Source organism: Pinus tabuliformis, chromosome 6 (assembly GCF_031772625.1).
Source record: "Pinus tabuliformis cultivar Carrire ecotype Pingquan chromosome 6, CPIR1, whole genome shotgun sequence".
In the NCBI taxonomy this organism is placed as follows: domain Eukaryota; kingdom Viridiplantae; phylum Streptophyta; class Pinopsida; order Pinales; family Pinaceae; genus Pinus; species Pinus tabuliformis.
In genome coordinates this window covers 1599966365-1599987800 of record NC_142292.1, presented here as the reverse complement: position 1 = coordinate 1599987800, position 21436 = coordinate 1599966365, and the positions used below count along the sequence as shown (strand labels likewise).

The 21436-nt window shown below is 37.9% G+C and overlaps 1 protein-coding gene across 1 annotated transcript in view; it reads right to left on the bottom strand.

Moving 5' to 3' along the window:
- Positions 1-17162: 17162 nt before the first annotated feature.
- LOC149264966 (uncharacterized) overlaps positions 17163-21436 on the bottom strand; it is a 69036-nt gene continuing 64762 nt past the window's right edge. The window contains exon 2 of the mRNA XM_089429044.1: positions 17163-17827. Coding sequence (XP_089285170.1) covers positions 17752-17827 — 76 coding nt within the window. The 3' untranslated portion in view covers positions 17163-17751. The remainder of the gene's footprint in view (positions 17828-21436) is intronic.

Here is a 21436-nt window from a genome sequence, read left to right as displayed (position 1 = left end):
AAAGAAATTTTCTATCTCTTAAAGGAATTACTTACCGATGCAAACATTTTGAATATTGCAAGCCCAAATGAAGATTTAGTGGTGTGTACAAATACATGCAAAGAGGAACTTAGTGGAATATTTACTGAAAGTGTGTATGTGATTTGTTGTGAGTCTAGAAAGCTCAAGAAGCATGAGAAAAATTATATTAAACTTGACCTAGAGCTCATTGTCATAGTTCATATATTGAAAATGATGAGGCATTACTTAATGGAAAGAAATTTGAATTGAGTAGACCAAAGTGGCCTGAAATATTTAGTTGAACAATAAACTTTAAATGCTAAGCAAACAAGGTGGTTGGAATTATTGAGTGGGTGTGAATTCGATATTAAACATATTAAAAGAAACCGAACAAGGTGGTTGATAAACTCAATAGGATATATGTACTACATGTTAATCCATTAGAATGTAAAAAAAATAAAAAAATAAAATAAAAATTAAAAATTAATTTTAAAAGTAGTTTCAGATGGGCATTACCTATAGGTAAAAGATAGATTACTGCAAGGAAGTTTACAGTAGAAATATAAAGTTAAGAGAAAATAGAGTACTTATCCATAAAAGTAGAGTGTATGTTTTTAATTCTTCTTAATTAAGGAAGCAAATATTAAAATAAATGCATGTTCTATATGTTGAACATCCTTAGTTGCCAGAAAACAATTACAACAATAAAAGGCCAATGTGTAAATTTGTTGTGTTTTGTTCAAAAATGCAAAATGTTGTCATTGATTGCCAAAGAGTAAAAGTTGAGCATATACACACCACGAGCTTGCCATAACCATTTTCAATTCCATAGTGGAAATTGAAAGTAGTAACCATTGATTCCATCACTAAGTTGCCCAAGACAATAAAGCAACATGACACAATAGTGGTAGTGTTGTAGATAAATTAACAAAATATGTATACTTTGTTCCACTTAAATTGACTCATAAGGCAACTAATATTACAAAAATTCATATGAAAAAAAAAGATAGGTTGCATAAAGTACCTAAAGCAATTGTTTTAGAAAGAGATCCAATGTTTACATCCAACCTTTGGAAGGAATTATCTAAAACATTTACACAAATTTGAGTTTTAGCACAACCTAATATCCACAAACAAATGGAAAAACTAAGAGAATTAATCTAGTAATTAGAGATATGTTGAAGATGTATGTGATGGATAGGCCTTCCAAGTGATAAGATTATTTGAATTTTGTTGAATGTCCTACAACAATGGATATCAAGCTTCATCAAGAATGACTCCATTTGAAGTTTTATATGGTAGAAGATACAATGCCCCTAGACTTGGGGCAATCTAACATATAGAATGGTGATTGAACCAAAGTCGCACAAAGACATGAAAAAGTAAATGGTTAAAATTAAAGGGAAATTAAACATGGTACAAAACAAAGAAAATAAGTATGCAAATAAGGACAAAGCACCAAGAGAATTAAAGTGGGAAAGCATATATTTTTTAAATTGAAACCAAAGAAAATCTATTTGAAGTTAAAAAGTTGCGCCAAGTTGTAGAAATTAGGTTGTAGATTTGCAGCTTCTCATGAAGTTTTAATCAAAATCACAAGACACAAACCTACTCTACTGCTCTGCAGACATTAATTCACAATTTAGAACAAAAATCTCAGACATGCAAGAAGAAATAACACACACGCAACAAGTATTTTTATCTGGGGAAAGCAATCTGCTAAAAACCCCAATGCCTACTTGCATTAATCAAATGAATAGAGATGTGTTACAATTGTTGTTTTCAACTGAGCACACTCTGCAAGTGCATAACCTATCTCTCTGCTCACTGAAGGCCTCTGACCCAGACTTAGTCAATTTTTTCCTTTGTTTGATCTCATATTTCCTTGTGTTGTTCCTTAAGGAATTAGCCCCTATCATTTAGTAAATTCCTCTAAATGAAATGTGCAATTTGATCACTTGACTGTATGCAACACATGTACACTCAAGACTAGTCTACAACTGATATTACATTGCCTTGGAATCTCCACCTCAACTGCGTAACTCAAATTCTCTGCATGCACTAGCTATTTTGGGTTGATTGATCAGTTAACTAGATGATCACTGAGTTTCACTGAAGTCTCACTGCTTAACTGACCTTCCACTAGTTCCTCCAAAAGTTAGAACTAGTTTAATTGAAAAAACTTGAAATAGTTGAACTTGATTGCTACAAATTTGCAATCACAAATGTTGAATTGAAATCAAACTCCTCGAACTCAAATTCACTAAGACAATTGGGTGACATGAGCCATGTCATACAAGTTAATTGCATCCAAGTTGTCTGCTAATGTGGAAATTCGAATTTTCTCAATTTAATCAAGGCAAAATCAAATTGAGAATTTCTTGTTGCATTTTTCACCACTCCCTCTGAGCAAGAAAGGGATTATCAACCACCCCTATCTTGCGCCTCTGGAACTCGAACTTCCCTCTTGACAATGCCTTTGTCAAAATGTCAACATCGTGTTCCTTTGTCAGAATGTACTACAACAACATTAAACGCCTATGCACACAATCTCGTAAATGGTGATACCAGATATCAATATGCTTAGATCGATCGTGAAAAACAGGGTTTTTAGAGAGCTTGATGCAACTCTGATTATCACAATAGATCACAATTGGATCCATCATCTGACCAAACAATCCAACAAGTATCTTTCTCATCTAGATCGTCTCACATGTTGCTTGACTTAGTGATGTATTCTGCTTCTACCAAGCTCAGTGCCACAGATCTTTGCTTCCTGTTATACCAAGAAACCGTTGTGGACCCAACACTGAAAATTCCACCTGATGTACTCTTTCAATCTGATGGAATCCCCACCCAATCTTCATCTGTGAAGCCACATAGCTTCACTCCCTCTGTTTGTCTATACCATAGTCCAAACTGGGTAGTGCCTCTGAGGTACCATAAAACATGCTTAGCTTCCCTCCAAAATAATTTGGTTAGCCTAACCATAGATTGGCTCACTTAGTTGACTACATAACACATATTTGGTCATGTGTTCACAAGATACATTAGTGAACCGACCAATTTTCGGTAAACAGTAACATCCACTTCCTCACCTGAAGTGGCATCCTCTTTCCTCTAGTTGGTTGCTAGAGGTGTCTCCATAGGTTTGCAATTGTCCATGCGGAACCTTTGAAGTATCTCGTTGACATACTTTCCTTGAGAGACAAACAGTTCCCCATCACCTTGTCATACTTCCAATCCAAGGAAGTAGTGCACGAGACCCATGTCCTTCATTTCAAACTTTCTTGTAAGATCCTCCTTACAAGATGTGATCAGCTGCTCGTCACCAGTTAAAATAAAATCATCAACATATAAGACAATGATCAAAAATTTACCTTCTACCAAGATACGATAGAGGTTTTCGTCCACTTCACTTTTGGTGAAACCAAAACCAGTGAGATATTTATCGATTCTGGTGTACCAAGCACAGGGTGCTTGCTTGAAATCATACAACGCTCGCTTGAGTCTGCACACATGATACTCTTAATCAAAAGTCTTGAAGCCTTCTGGTTGCTCAATATACACCTCCTCCTCAATAACTCCATTGAGGAATGTTGTTTTTACATCCATCTGGTGGATCTTCCACCCCATCTGTGCAGCCAGAGCAAGAATTGATATAATGAATGAGTACCTTGCTACAGGAGAAAAGGTCTCGTCATAGTCAATCCCCTCAACTTGAGAGTACCCCTTGGCCACAAATATGACCTTGTACTTTTCTATGCTTCCGTCTGCTGCATGCTTTACCTTGAAGATCCATCTCGAACCCACAAATGATTTGTTTGTTGGTCTTGGGACCACTTCCCAAACACTATTCTTTACAATGGATTCGTATTCCTCCATTATTGCATCAACCCAGACATGTTTCTCAACTTCTTCCTCTAAAGAGGATGGCTCAGTGTCTACAAGCTCAGTCATTAGAGCCATGTAGCCAGTGTACTGATCTGGGGACCTTCTCTGTCTGCATTGATTTGAAGTAGCACCCACATTCTCCCTCGCATACTGCACAAGTCTCTCAGCTTCCCTGGTCCTTTTCCTGCCTTCTCTGGATGGTTTTGCTTGAGTGGTTTTCTCCACTCTCTACTCCTCAATTTGTGGTTGCTCCACAACTTCCTGAGGCTCCTCCTTTGGAGCTAAAAGCTCCTCCTCTAGTGGGATCTGAAGCTCCCTCTCAAGAGAGCACCGCATCGCTTTATCTTCATCAAATTTTACATCCCTTCGCACAACTGTCATTCTGAGGGATGGAAAGTACACATGGTAGTTGTGGTGAGTTTCTGTGTAACCCACAAATACCCCCAATTCTGTTATCAACTCTAGCTTCTTCCTTGATTCTTTGGAGACATGGTAGTAAACAGAGGCTCCAAAAATCTCTAAGTGTGACACATCCATCTTTCTCCCTGAGAAAGCCTCCTTCGATGTAATCATGTGCAAAATTTGATGAGGACTCTACTTCTACGAATAGACTATTGTGTTGCATGCCTCTTCCCACAAATGCAGAGGTAGGCCTTGGTCATGCAACATCACCCTCGCTGCTCCCACAATGCTCCGATTATTTCTCTCAGCCACCCCATTTGTTGTGGGTTGCAGGGTGTTGTCAACTCTCGTCGAATGTCTTCTTTTGCATGGAAAATTTTAAATTTATTTGACACATACTTGCCTCCATTATCATTCCCGAGAGCCTTCACCTTCTTGACAGTTTCTTTCTCAACCAGTGCCTTGAATTTTATGAACTTGGAGAATGTCTCATCTTTCTTCTGCATGAAGATATGGCACTTCTGTGAGAAGTCGTCAATAAAAATGACAAAATATTTATGCCTGGATGTGGAAGATATCAAGAAAGGTCCACAGATATCAAAGTGGATCCTTTCAAGGACAGCATGTGCTTTACTATCTCAATCATGGAATGTGGATTTTGTGTACTTCCCCAAGGTACATCCTTTGCATACATCTTGTTTCTCAAGTGCTCCTTTGGGGAGGCATGTGGTTATCTGTTGCATGATCTTCAGAGTGTCATGATGTAAATAGCCAAGTCTTTTATGCCAAAGTTCACCAAAATCATGGCTTTACATCTTCTCTGCCTTTGTGCTCAATGCAACAGTATCCTCCACATCTAGCTTGTACAGGTTCTTCACACAAACATCGATCTGTTTCACCTGTCTCGTGGCTATGTGTCTCAGGAATGCCTTTCCTTTGTTGAAGATCACATCATAACCACAGTCTTCCAAACCTACAACAGAGACAATATTTTTCTTTAGGCCTCAAACAAACACGATATCCTTGAGCCTGGGGGGGGAGCCTTGATCTGGAATTGATCCAAGACAAACAATTAAGGTATTACAGACTCATGTGCATGGATGTGCCTATGTTATTTTATGCAACGGATCGATAAGATTGCAAAATACACAGGCACTGAAGAAATTAGAGAAACATAACAGGCAAACATATAAACACAAGTTTAATAAGGAGTTCACCCAACACTCCTCAGCTATGTCTCCTAATCCAGCCTTCAGTGGTGGCCTTTCTATTATGTTTTCAAAGTAGATTTTTTACAACAGTGAGCTCAATTTGAGTCTCACTCAACAGATATAAATCAATAGGACTGTACTTGGATTCCCCAAGTCTCTGGAGTACACAAACTGTCCTTACTGAAACTCGACCTATATTGGTCACAATAGTATGAGCCCAATCTGAGACTCATACATGACAGGCATATACAGAGGAGTTTGCTTGAACCTCTCAATCCTTCTCTGGAATACACAGACTCTCTATGACTCTCTCTAGCTCTGTCTGGCTCGATGTTTCCTGTTGAAAATGCAACAAGATAATGGAGCTTAGTGGAAAGGAGTCACCTTCACTAAGTGGGCCCGCAGGCTATTTTTGGCGCAAAGTGTATTTTTAGACTATGTCTATTTTTAAACATATGGATCATGGTCTATGAGTTGCAGGATGCTATTTGTGGATGATTGATCATGTTGGTAAAAATAGATGGACTTCTATTTTTAGACATATGGGCAGAGTCTATTTTTAGACTGTCAGGCTAAAAATAGAACAGTCGAATATTATTAGCTCTTAATAATATTTGGACCATAAACATTATCTTATCCTCTTGGAGCACTTCAGTTCGAGCTATGGAGGTGGCACATGCAACTGCCAGAAGGAAATACGCTTTTCTTATGGGTCAGTTGAGCTATTGTATGATGGACTTCAGTTAGAACTCAAGTGATTGAGTTTGGTGGAGTTGATTGAGGAGTTGATGGAGTTGTGTTCAGTTTAACTTAGTTGAACTAGTTGTATTTAGTCTAACTGCAAATACACTAGTGATGAGTGATGTGAATTAATTATTAATTAATTCACTAATTATTAACTCATAAAGCAACTAAAGAATACATCATTTAACTCAGTGCATGGACAGTTCAGTGGAGACAAGTGTTAGAGGTGAGTGAAAGGGCAAGACAGCGGTCAGTTGTGACTATAGTTGTGCATGAGATTTGCACAATCAATGGATTGAGTATTGCCAATGAGGATTGTGTGGTTCAGCCAAGGGAAATACAAGTTTGAATCAGCCATACTCATCTATTCTCATGCAAGATTGCACAGTGGAGGCAGGCAAGCAGCGGAGGAGATTTTAACCTGTGATTGATTCAGATCTGAGCTAGTTTGTGTGTAACAGGTGGAGATAGTTCTGAGTACTTGTGAGGAGTATTGTACTATGTATTGTTACATGTTCTCAATCATTATAATATACAGATAGTGTGGGGTTTTCAACTGTATGCTTTCCCCGGATTACATACTGTGTTTATGTGCGCATGCGATTGATGTTTCATTGTTTTTAATTCCGCAAAATTGATGATCAACGTAGAGGAGGTTATGTATTATGCATGTATTCCGCAATAGTGTATAATTGGGATAATCTCTGTGAATAAGTGTCATATTATTCAAAATTTCTACATGGTATCAGAGCAGTTGATCATCATATCTATTATTCAGAAAGTGTTTACATTTTATTTCTTCAGGCAGAGTCTGTAATCGGGCCAGATAGCCTCTGGATTCATCCTTCCTTTGGAAGGTGAGATATCCAGTAAAAGCCCATACAGTCAATCTCTGTACGAGAAATACTTTGTTTTCACGAATTCTAAATCAGAAGCGGTTGAGTTTTGAGCTGGTGGAATTCGAATTTGCAGCAGTGTTTTCTTGGTGTCAAAGTTAAAATGTCTTTCTACGAATTGTGATTGGAGTATGATCTTGAAGGCAGCTCGAACTATATTGCATGGAAAGACAGGATGGAGGCCGTATTAGATGACAATGGGCTGAAGGAGTTCATAGAGGTTGAGGTCCCAAAGCCTACTGATGCTGCTGAAGCTGTGGTTTGGCAAAAGAAGATAGCAAAGTGTCGAAGGATTCTGTTGGAGGGCGTGAAGGATCACATTGTGTCCAGCCTGCATGGAAAGGCTTCTCCATACTTGATGTGGAAAGCTTTGACAGATCTATTCCAAAGCAAGAGCAACCAGAGGAAGTTGGCGCTAAAAGATAAACTCAGAAACATTAAGTGTGAGAATGGAGAGAGTATGCCCAAGTATCTCACGAAGTTCACCCAATACCGAGATGAGCTGGGAAGTGTGGGGGTGACTGTCGATGATGAGGACTTGGTGAGCTTGGCTCTCCTTGGTCTTCTGAAGAGTTTTCATTCCTATCAGGACTCTGTCAATGGTCAGGAGAAATTGCCAGGATGGGAGAGACTTTGGTCGGATCTTGTGCAAGAGGATATCAGGCGGAATACCAGGGACGGATCTTCATCAAAGGCATCTGATGAAGAAGATTGCGCTTTGGCTGCCAAAGTAAAGAAGGGGAAGAAGAAGGTTTCTCTTTCCGAATCCAGTTCTTCCAATGATGTGAAGAAGGTTGACAAATCGAAAGTGTGATGCTTTCGTTGTCATGAGGTGGGCCATTATGCTGTAAATTGTCCACGAAGGAAATCCAAGAAGGGATCTGGGGAAGGATCTGAAGGTGAGGCACTTGCTTCACAGTTTGAGTTGGATTTCACACTTTTTGCATGCATGGTTTCATCCATGGTGGGAAGTGGTTGGTTTCTTGACAGTGGAGCTTCTTTCCACATGACCGGTGACAAGAGTTTGTTCAGTACTTTGGAGGAGAAAGATCTCCAGATACTCATAGCGATGGGTAATGATGAGAAGTATAGTGTCTCAGGTGTAGGCACGGTTATTTTTCAGAGGGAGCATGGAGCTCACCTTACCTTGATCGATGTCAAGTATGTACCAGGACTGAAGAGAAACTTGGTATCGATCGCGATGCTGGAAGACGGAGGCTATGATGTAGTCTTCAGTAAGGGAAAAGTTTTCCTTGGACACATCATCACTAGACAGGGGAAGCAGATTGGTTCACGGGTCAAGAACCTGTATGCTCTTGAGGTTCAAGATGCATGTAAAGCCTTGAGCAACGAGGCAGCTGATGGAGACTTGGTGGTTGAGAGGGAGCGTATATTACCTATCAACATGCAGAGCTAGAAGAAGTCTCAGACGATTGTGGAGGAGCCACGATTGGTGCAGCGGCTTCAGGAGGTTGTGGAGCAGCCACAACAAGGGAAGCTAAGAGGAGATCGAGTAGAGACATCTACTCATGCAGAGACCTCTAGTAGGGGGAAACTTCGAGCCAGGTGGGCTGAGGGATCACATGCAGCCATACCTCCAGGTAGGAGGTGGGGCGATATAGAGTGATCGTCCCAAGGAGGAGGGGCAGGATCCTTGAGGTACCCAACCTCTTGGATGAGACCTTGCTACAGGAGCCCCGATATGGAGTAGCAAGAACTCACTGATTGGGTAGAGACAGATGCGGATGGAGCGGCAGAGAGAGCGACAATGTAGGGAATCCCAGGACAGCGCATAGCTAGCAGGCTGCAGCGATGCGAGAGGCACAAGTGTTTTGCACGGTGCCAGGTGGCACACAGAGGTGTGCAATGGTGCGAGATGCATGGAGATGTTGCAGTAGCGCAGATGTCAGAGAGGGAGCACTTGTCAGCAGCAGGTAGAACTTCAGCATCAGAGTATGTTCCTAGCCCAACAGAGTGGTCAGTTGGGAGTGTTTTTGTTCCAAGTGTTGTTGGAGCAAGTGGACCGGGCAAATGTGTTGCATGCAGAACATTCCAGGGTTGCAGGATAGGGGTTGCAGATAATCCATATCTTGTTGAGAGGGAGTGTTGAAAATGCAACAAGATGATGGCGCTTAGTGGAAAGGAGTCGCCTTCACTAAGTGGGCCCGCAGGCTATTTTTGGCGCAAAGTCTATTTTTAGACTATGTCTATTTTTAGACATATGGATCATGGTCTATGAGTTGCAGGATGCTATTTGTGGATGATTGGTCATGTTGGTAAAAATAGATGTACTTCTATTTTTAGACATGGGCGGAATCTATTTTTACACTGCCAGGCTAAAAATAGAACAGTCGAATATTATTAGCTCTTAATAATATTTGGACTATAAACATTATCTTATCCTCTTGGAGCACTTCAGTTCGAGCTACGGATGTGGCACATGCAACTGCCAGAAGGAAATACGCTTTTCTTATGGGTCAGTTGAGCTATTGCATGATAGACTTCAGTTAGAACTCAAGTGATTGAGTTTGGTGGAGTTGATTGAGGAGTTGATGGAGTTGTGTTCAGTTTGACTTAGTTGAACTAGTTGTATTTAGTCTAATTGCAAATACACTAGTGATGAGTAATGTGAATTAATTATTAATTAATTCACTAATTATTAACTCATAAATCAACTAAAGAATACATCAGTTAACTCAGTGCATGGACAGTTCAGTGGAGACAAGTGTTAGAGGTGAGTGAAAGGGCAAGACAGCTATCAGTTGTGACTATAGTTGTGCATGAGATTTGCACAATCAATAGATTAAGTATTTCCAATGAGGATTGTGTGGTTCAGCCAAGGGAAATACGAGTTTGGATCAGCCATACTCATCTATTCTCATGCAGGATTGCGCAGTGGAGGCAGGCAAGCAGCGGAGGAGATTTGAACCTGTGATTGATTCAGATCTGAGCTAGTTTGTGTGTAACAAGTGGAGATAGTATTGAGTACTTGTGAGGAGTATTGTACTATGTATTGTTACATGTTCTCAATCATTATAATATACAGATAGTGTGGGGTTTTCAGCTGTATGCTTTCCCCGGATTACATATTGTGTTTATGTGTGCATGCGATTGATGTTTCATTGTTTTTAATTCCGTAAAATTGATGATCAACGTAGGGGAGGTTATGTATTATGCATGTATTCCGCAATAGTGTATAATCAAGATAATCTCTGTGAATAATTGTCATATTATTCAAAATTTCTACACTGCCTTTTGCTTCTACAGGCCAGCTCAACTCCTCTCTCTGTTCTCTGCTCTTAGCTTTCTTACCTTGCTTTTCTCACTGCCTGACCTGTCTCTGTCAGTTCGTGGCTTTAAAGCCAATCTGCTTTCTGACTGTTCATTTCTGCTTCCTGGCTTTCCGGTTCCCTTGCCTCTGTCTGTTTGAATCCCTTTGTTCTGCATAATCAACACTGTGTAATGCCTCACAGGGAGGTGGCCACCTGTTTCATAATGAACTGAGTGTCAGTTCTCTTGGACGTTTTTGAAACGACCGTTTTTACCATTAACTCCAAGATTGCCCGCAAAACACGAATCTTTGCCAACTCATCGTCCACGTCGGACTTCAAATCTTATACAACTCTGCCTATTTACCCCGTTGAATCCATTCATCCATCAGATTGTGTCTCCGTCGTCGATCTGGAGCCTCCAAATCCTACAGTCTTCGTTCATATCGGGGGAATAAGTAACACGACGTTTACCCATCCGATGTGAGCAGTTTTCTCTATCTTCTGTCAGATGCGTGGCACCCATTGTGTGGCATCAGGTAGGACTCGGCCGAAACCGCTTACCGCTCGAAGCCCTTCCGATATTCTGCCGGTTTTGTGGGACCCCGCCTCTGATGGAATCGGCGCGATATCCATTATGTTTTATAACTTTTCGGGTCTAGGTCGCTCGGGGCTTTTCCTTCTCTGAGGGGTTTGCCCGGCGATATGCGATTATATCAAAAACCACCCCCGTTTCTCAAAAATGCCTCCCGTTTTTCCAATTCGTGACAGCGCGCGTTACCATGGGCCAACGATCTGTGCGCTTGACCATGGTCCTCATTGCTCCGCGTTGTTCACAAATTACAACTGTTTCGAGGAAATTTCTGCTAGCTCAATCTTTATAAGACTTTAAAACTTTGGCATGAATTTTACAGGGTTATAAAAACTTAGAGAGTGTTTTAGGATCCAATTCAGATCAAGCCTAACTCCCTCTGAAAGGTGACTGTACCAATCCTGATTGTGCTATACCTTCCATCCTCCCCCATCTCGATGTGCATCTGCAAATATTTTTCTTCCAGTTCACTGAAAAAAGTATCTACACCATGTCATGTGGAACGATGCACCTGAGTCCAAGTTCCACACATTCCCCATCACTGTGTTGGCCATGCATGCAATGACGGTAAAGTCAAGCTCGAATTGTGAAGCCAAAGCTTCACCTGTTGCTCCACCTATTGCTCCACCTGAGGTCTTCTTGCTTGTCTTCTTTTGTGGACACTTCATGGCATAGTGCCTGAATTCATGACAATGGAAGCATTTAATTTTTGACAAATCTTTCTTCTTGCCCCCTTGACTAGATTCTGGTTTAGATTGTGATTTCTTCCATTTTCCATTCTTTGCCTTTCCATCCAGTGCAAAGTTTTCTTCATCCTCGCACTTGGATGAAGTTCCATCTCTGGTATTCCACCTTATTTTATCATGTACCAAATTGGACCATAAGCGCTCCCAAATCAGCAGTTTCTCCTCCTCATTCACCGAAGGGCCAGCTCTTGGGAATGCCCACAATGGTTAGGCTTACCAAGTCATCTTCAAGGACAGTAACACCAACCCCACCTAGTTCATCACAACATTGTGTGAACCTGCTCAAATATTGTGGTATAGTGTCATTCTTTTGCATCTTCATACTTCGAAGTTTATCCTTGAGCGTCAACTTCCTGTGGTCACTACTATTCTAAAACAATTTTGTCAATGTTTTCCACATCGCGAACGGAGTTTATTTTCCGTGGAGATTCGATACAATATGATCTTGTACTCCCTCCAAGATTATTCTCCTCGCATTAGCTACATCTTTCTTCCACTGTGCAAGGTACTAGACATCAACTGTTGGTGGTCTTGGAATATATGTCTTCACATATTCAAGCAATCCATTGTCATCCAATACTGCCTCCAAGCGGTCCTTCCATGCAACAAAATTTGAGGTGTCTTCCAAGGCATACTCTAGCCTTAGTCCATTGAAGGCCATCTTCTGAGCTCTGAAAAACTCCTGCTACACTAATCTTCAAAATCGAACCTATGAAAAACAACTTCAAATTTTCTGCTCTAATCTGAATCCTACTTTGATAGCATGTAAAAATTAGGTTGTAGATTTGCCACTGCTCACGAAGTTTTAATCAAAATCACATGACACAAACCTACTCTACTTCTTTGCGGACATTAAATCACAATTTAGAACAAAAATCTCAAACATGTAAGAAGAAATAACACACATGCAACATGTATTTTTAACTAGGGAAAGCAATTCGCTGAAAACCCCAATGATTGTTTGCATTAATCAAATGAATAGAGATGTATTACAATTGTTTTGCTCAACTGAGCACACCCTGCAAGTGCATAACATATCTATCTGCTCACTAAAGGCCTCTGACCTACACTTAGTCAAATTTTGCCTCTGCTTGAGCTCCTATTTCCTTGCGTTGTTCCTTGAGGAATTAGCCCCTATTATTTAGGAAATTCCTATAATTAAATTGCACAATTCTTTACGTTGATCATCTGACTACATGCAACAAATGTACACTCAAGACTAGTCTACCATTGATGTTACACTACCATGGAATCTCCACCTCAAATGGGTAACTCGAATTCTTTGCATGCACTAGTTATTTTTTCCCTAATTGGTCAGTGAACTAGATGATCACTGAGTTTCCCTGAAGTCTCACTGCTTAACTGACCTTCCACTAGTTCTTCCAAAAGTTAGAAATAATTTAACTGAAAACAACTTGAAATAATTGACCTTGATTGCTAGAAATTTGCAATCACACACGTTAAACTGAACTCAACTCCTCCAACTCGAATTTATTGAGTAAACTAAGTGACATAAGCCATGTCACACAAGTTAACTACATCCAAGTTATCTATTGATGTGGAAATTCAAATTTTCTCAATTTAATCAAAGCAAAATCAAATTGAGAATTTCTTGCTGCATTTTTCAACAAAACTAGTAGTCAGCTTATATGGACCATTTGAAATATTGGATAGAATAAAACCAATTGCTTACACATTTGCAAGCTTGTTTGTTTCCAAGAAGGTGCATAATGTATTTCATGTGTCATAATCAAAAAGTATGTGCATAACCTTAACCATATCATTGATTGGATTTTGATTCAAGGGGAGCCTGAAAAAGACTTCTTAGTGGTACTTCAAAGCGAAGTCTTGAGGCAGTTAAAGATCTAGTAGACTTGCTACAATCTTGTGAAAGCAACATTGAAGATGTAAGGTGTATTAGAAAGGTATACCGACATCCATTTTTTAAATTTTGATTTTAAATTATATCTATATATTGTTGTATACATGTATGGTGATGTGTGTTAAGGATGATGCAAATTTTAGGGGTGCGAAATGTAACACCCTAGTTTCAATCCCTAAATTAAAAATGTAGATTTGCATATATAATGAATTTTTGAGACCCAAGTGATGTAAAAGTAATTAGTGTCTATTGAAAGTTAATAATAAACAATTACATCATGAACCGCAAAGGAGAAGGACAAAAAACATTAAAGGTTATGATTCCACAAGGAATGAAAGGGGGCTTAGAGGGCTCAAACCAACCAAAAGCCAAAATGTTTAATTTTATCTCTAGCCTAAAGCCTCTTGTTTAAGTCATCCCATGTCATTACCACCTTGGAGTTAGTGGGGGAAGCGAGTTATGTAGGCTTCTTAAAGAGCCACATGGTTAGTTGTGGGTTTACAAATATAATCATGGTTTTTTAGCATTACCCATCATGTATTTTTGCAACCATCACAGAAAATAATTTAAAATGAAACGAAAAAGAAAATCCCTAAACAAATATAACCAAAAAAAAAAGAAAAAACCTCAAGGGAGAGCCTACGCTACTATGGCTGTAATAAAATGTTATTTATGTCTTATGATAATTTGAAGGAAAATTCACTAAGATGCATGAGGAAATATTGCTAATAAAACACCTCATCACAAATAAGAATTATGAGAGCCCCCAATAAATAAATAAAACATAGTTGATCTATGTTTAAGCCCCAGAGTGAAGTGGGATAGCCCAAGCAACTACATGGTAGAGAAATGGATCTCATTCCTTGAGTTGTGCAAGCTGAAGGGAGAAAGAAAGTTATTAGATTGGAATTATTGCAATTCATAGCTTGTGAGTAATTGGGGAAAATGGGCTATGAGAGAGGACTAGAGCTACCCATAGGACCAAATTTATCATTTTAGACTCATAGCTCCAACTCAAAGATGGCCTATTTCATAAAGATGAAGACAACATAGCCTACAGTTAGGTGAAATGGTGTCTTGTTTTCATAAAGATGAGTGTTATGCTCCATTATATTTATATTGAGTTAATATTTGTGTAAATTATGGATTAAAATGTTCCTATGTTGCTTGAGTACTCTGGATCTGTAACTGTAAATGTTTAATAATAACTACAAAATGATTTCACAATAATTGTGTAAATTTGTCCTTTTTTTTCCAAGAATTGCATAAGTTTGTCTTATTACATGCATTAATTTATTAAAAGCAAAATATGGTACTAGAGCATGAAATTTTCAGTTGGTGGAAGGAAATTTTGAACACCCCGCCATCCCAACAATGTAGAGAGGTGGTTGGGTATGTTACAAACATTTATCCAAGTGAGACAGTTTTCTTAAATAATTACTTTTTTCAATGTGGAATAGTGAAGCAAAGTATGTGGATGGTGGTCCATAATGTTGCTTCCACGTAAGTTTTTTTGCACAGGCCAAAATATGATTATTTTCATACCCCTATTATATTATGAACAAGAAAACCCATATAATCCATAAAATAATCATTGTTACAAACCAAATAATTGAAAATCCATAATAGATAGGACGAAAACATATAATCCATAATACATAAAATAATCATTGTAGATATGAATGTGATGGTCAAAATAATACAATAATGAATTGCATCAATCAATACTTTGAAAGCACAGGTCACATATATATTTATTAATTATATATTAATAAATATTTTAGGTCCAAGTAGGATCAATATTGTAACTCATGAGTAAATCTGAACATGTGCGTTGTCATTTACAACTCAACTCAAGCACCCAAACATCTCATTATAGCTTGAGTAGCCACAACGACTACAATTGGATAAAATCGACCATGACCAACATTTCAATGCTCATACAAATTTTCATTGAAAAGTGCTTCAACAATCACAGTTTCACACAAGCATAAAGCACTCAAATATTAGGACCACATTGGAAAAGAAGCATAATCACAGTTTCACACAAGCATAAAGCACTCAAATATTAGGACCACATTGGAAAAGAAGCTTCTTGATTTACAGTATCAATTTCCTCATCTACAAACATACTCTGTAACATAAAGTGTACCACAAATAAATTGTAACACAACAAATAAACATTATAGTGCAACTCTCTCACAGAAACACTCCACTCTACACTAATCCTCTTCTCCCATAAACATTAGCCTTTCCCAGGATGCCATCACTTCAAGGTTTGTTGCAACAGAGTCAAGCTCACATTCGTCATGCCATGCTAGAAAAAAAAAAATTCATCAAAATGTCATTATAATTGTGTATTCATTATGTGTATATATATATATCAAGGGCATGTAACGACTTTAGAAAGAATTTTTTCATCAAAATGTCATTATAATTGTATATTCATTATGTGTATATATATATATATATCAGAGGCATGTAACGACTTTCTAAACAATTCAGTTGAAAAAAAAACCTTTCTAAACAAACAAAAAAGTTCAAAAACATTAAACATTACATCAAAACTTCATTATGATTGTGTATAAATCCATACAAAGAAGTTCAAAAACATTAAACATTACATCAAAACTTCATTATGATTGTGTATAAATCCATACAAAGAAGTTCAAAAACATTACATTATGATTGTGTATTCATTACGTGTATAAATCCATAAGCGCATGTAACTGCTCTCTAAAAATATAAACAAATTCACAGACATTACCTTTTAAAATTAAGAGAAAACCGTTCAACAACTCAACCACTCATCCTTAAACATAAGGATCTTAACCATTTTAGGAACTAACCCTAAAAATACTCACCTAACGTGGACCTCGTTGAAGGAAACTCTCAGCCATACCATCATCCATCTAATTAAGCTTATAACAACCACATGTACCACCTAACGTGGACCTCGTTGAAGGAAACTCTCAGCCATACCATTATCCATCTCATTAAGCTTATAACAACCACATCTTCCACCTAACGTCGACCTCGTTGAAGGAAACTCTCAGCCATACCATCATTCATCTAATTAAGCTTATAACAACCACATCTACCTTATGACACCTCATATGCACAACCACTTGACTTATGTGCACACCCCTCAACCCTCGACAATACATGAACTTATTACATTACTTCTTGCTCAACCAAGCCAATCACTCATGGCAATGTGTTCTCACCCGGCATGTATACTTGCTTTTGTGTTCACATGCAACCATGTCCCCTTCACTCACAAGAACATACATAAGGAATATGTGACACATTACGACAACGTGAGTACGACATGCACAAGGAGTCTATGTGACTCACTAATATAATACTAGAACCAATTACATTAGTACAAGATGAACAAACATAAGTGACCATATGACCAACACTAATATCAATCCCTAGTGTCGCACACGTGCAAAACAAGTAGGAACAACATATTTTGACACTTTGGTGTACTTAACATATTATCGAACATAGAGAAGATTCGTTCCCTTAAAGAATCTACATAAAAATTATATCAAAAATTATGAGAATTTAATATTTGGAAGTCTCAAACATGCCTTGTTTACAATGAGAGAAAAATCCTCTATCCTCGTTCGCAAGTGGTTCTTTATATCCTTAACCAAAACTCTATCCTATCTCGACCAATCAAAAGAAGAGAAACTGTCTTTTAATTCCTTAAGAGCCCATCGTCTTTCATGCGGGGCATATTAACCATGAAAAAAAATAAAGTTGACACCTACTTGGATGAAACTATCAAATTATCCATTCTCCGAACATTAGACTGATATCTGTAAAAAAAAATAGTATTTCATGACCAAGTGGGGAGGAAATTGTCAGGATATAGATACATACCACAAAAACTGGGTCCTAGACATTTCACTACATGCCACAAAAACCGGGTCCTCTCTTTAATCACGTAGACTCTTATAAAAAATCTAAATCTGATTATTCATTGTCATTAAACCATAACTTACAATGTCCTTCCAAATCCTTCACATGTAGATAAAACCACCTAAGATATTATCTTCACTTAACTGAAACGTATTGGTTCAAGAAAATTGGCATTTTCAAGCCTAGTGCTTGTCCTCTTTTGGAACATTCTTCTCCGGCACATGTGGATCAATTTCTTTGGGTTTGGCATGTTCACCCCTGGTAATAAGAAACCAATTAGAAATAAAGTGTTATATTTTATGGAATCCAATGCATTCATCCTGACTAGGCAATAAAGAAGTTAATAAAACGTTAGGGAAAATCTTCTCTTACAAAATCAGAAAAGAATCTATTACATCACAGGAGAAGCACAAAGCCTCAGAAGACGATATATTTAACTGATAGGAAATAAAAGTCAACATCAAAACAGAAAATAAGGTCATGTAACCATTCAATCAAGAACTAAGTGAGTCCTTAATCAGTATAGTAATGAAAAATATAACCATTTGTTTTGAAAATAATTTCACTTCATTTGGTTTATAACTGGCATAGATCCATCTTAGCCCTGAACCAATTATGCACCAAGAGAGATCAAAACAAAACCAGGGCATAAACTTCTTGCTGCTTAGAAGGTCACAGTTAAGATGGATCTACACTGGTTTATTTTTATTATTAATAATATATTTTTTATTATGGTAAAAAAAATTATATTTTTTTTATTATTATGATCTGCTTTTATTTTTTTATTTTTACATCAGAGAGTTTAACTTTCCTTTCATTTAGTTGATTAACATTACATTAAACATCTCATCCATATTAAGCTGTAGAGTACATTACTTATTTTGGTGCAAAGAACATAATTAAGAAATGAAGATGAATTCTCCATACCCCTCAACTACTGCACTATCAAATTAGGAGAAAGTAATGTGCAAGATTCTAAAAAAAAACTTTTAGGAAGGCAGCTAGAAATTCTGCGAGTGAATTCAAGAGATTCATCTAATTTCCTATGTCCAAAGTTGGTCGGCCAGATTTTTGTCTATGTTAGCACTTAATAGATATAATTATACGACTAATCCCCGAGCTTCACCAACTCAAAATCAAAAGAGAAAAAATTATGCGCGCATGTCATGTTTTGTTGTGCCAAATGTAGGTAACCAATATTTCTTGTTGTGTCAATTAAAGTTTGCAGGAAAGATCCATAGCATTGCCCCCATAACTTGCACAGCACCAAAAGATCATATTAGATACCATTTTTCTCTCTCGTGGTCAAGTACCACTGTTTAATTATTCCTTTGCAAGATAGCACCTACAGTTTGTTTTCCTTATTTGATTGGACGTTTTACATGTCCTGTTTTCTTCATACCCCTGTGCTGGTTGCCTACTTTAAAGCTTTGACAGCAAGCAGATATGCATATGAGGCCCAAGCTTATCATCATAGATCGTAAAATCCAAGAGTTGACACTTGCAATATATATTTTCAAGCAATTAACAAATTTTCGCTTTAGATGGAATGCATGTATTCAGTGGATGAAGACTAAGATTTCTAATAGAAATTCAACAGACCAGTGTTGTCCACTTTTGAAGTTTAAGATGAAGAATACCAACGAGATTTTGATGTTCATATGGTGTTGGAAATGTAACTGGTTTCGGTCTTCATAATTGTCATTATACTCATTTCAAATATGTATCTTCTGTAAAAAACAAAAGAAGAAAAGAAAAATTATTATTTTAAAAGCATGGGTTTCATGCTTATTATTGATAGTCTTCTAGGTAAAAGCATGTTCTTCATGCTTCTAGGGTTTGTTAGGTAGGATATATTATCATGAGTTAAGAGAGTCAACATCATGTTTATAAGACCCTTCCAAGTAAAATATATCTTGTAAAAGAATTTATTTTGAGTCATAGAAAGTCCAAGAAACCTCCAAAGTACAAGTCAGCCCTGATAGCTTCAAGTCGTCCTAAAGAAGGGAATTTGACCCGTTGGAAAGGCTATATAAGGGCGCAGATTCGACCTCATTTGGAACTCACTCACACACAAGTTCGATCTCAAGAAAGGAAGTTTGATCTATAGCTAGGAAGCAAGAAAACAAGAAGAGTGAAGGTCTAGAAGAAGAAAATAAGGAAGAAAACTTGTTTTTGGGCTCTATCTCTCTCACACGTGCGAAGACTTGGGGTTTCTACAACTTCCAGGAGGCTGAAATTGCCAATACGAGTTGTAGTAGGACGAGTCGCAGTATCAAGTTGCTAGGAAAGGAAATATTATGTTTTTACTTCGTTGACCTTGGGAGGATCTTTCTTGCTCAAAGAAGGATGTCTTGAAGAAGTTGGATTAGAATTTCAGTAGCAGCTTCAGGCCCGAAGTTGCAAGACAAAGTTGCAGTGTTGAAGTTATGGTCCAAGTTGCAGCTAAAAGCTGGTTGATGCAGGGTTGAGCTATGATGCTCTGATTCTATTGGAAGGGTTGACTTGTTACTTGGAGGAGGACTTGGTCTAAAGTTTGGGTCTTTGTTGTCTCATTTCAAGCAGATTCTATAAGAAGAGTTTTTTTGGGTTTTCTTCTTGGAGGGGTTTTGCCCTGGCTTGGAGCCTAATTTTTGTTCCCTCTGTCTTTATTGTCTTGCTCTTGATAATTGTTTGATGAAGAAGATCTAATAAAGAACCATAAGAAGATTAATAAAGTTCACAAGCAAGTATTAAGGATAAGGAAAATCAAAATTAATTGCTGCCACACTGAATTTTCCAACACGGTATCAGAGCTAAGGTGAAAAGGCAATTGGAAGGATCATCTTATGGACACAAGAAGGGTTTGCTAAAGGGAATCACTTGCAAAATATTATATGGAACCCTCATCAAAGGAAAGCCTGAAGAGGAAGATTACAAAAAGGATGTTGATCTCTCTGGGAAGAAGATCTAGTCAAAGGCTCATTGAAAGACATCCTTGAGGGAAGCATTAAAGGATCTTGGTATCATTCATTACTCTTTGAAGTTGTTGATAAGGGGATCCTAGAAGACATCTTTCTAGGACATCATTAAAGATCTTGAAAGCCTCGAGATAGTTGGAGACATCATCAGAGAAAGGAAGACTTTTGATTGACAAGTACCTCTATGTCTAAATCTACAGGTCACATGGGTTATTTCTGCAAAGAAAGCAATAAGCTCGTTGGCTTAGCAAATTTCCTGTCATGGAAGAAAAGGATTGATCTAGCACTTACAAAGCATGAAGTAATGTAATACGTTCTTGGTGAAATTACTGAAACTAGCTAAAGAGACAAGACTCAAGGACTAGAAAAATACAAGAAAGGGGAGGTAAGGAAACAGAGGATCATTGTTGAGTACATTAAGGATCAGCGTGTTCCATTTGTTGCTAATTTTACGACTTCTAAGGCTATGTATGACAAGCTAGTGAATTTGTACTCTATAAGTACATTGGGACAAAAGATGACTTTGAGGAATAACTATACAAAATGAAGAAATCAAAGGCTGAGGACATGGCATCCTTTCTAAAGAAGATTTCTCAAATAAGAGATCAATTTCAGGGGCTTCGGGAGACAATTTTTTATTCTAAAATGACCATATGTGTATTGAATGTTTTTCCACCAGAATGGAGCAGCTTTGCAATGAGCATCTACTCTAAGAAAGACTCAACTCCTTTTGATGAGTTGTGGGGTCAACGCATTTTGGAAGAAAAGGCAATGGATGACATTGAATCAGTTTGGAAAGTCCAAGAAGAAGCCTGATATGTCCAAGGTTCAATGCTTTGGATGCAATGAATATGAACACTTAAAGAGGGATTGTCCAAACAAGCAGAACAACAAAAGAAAGGAAAGA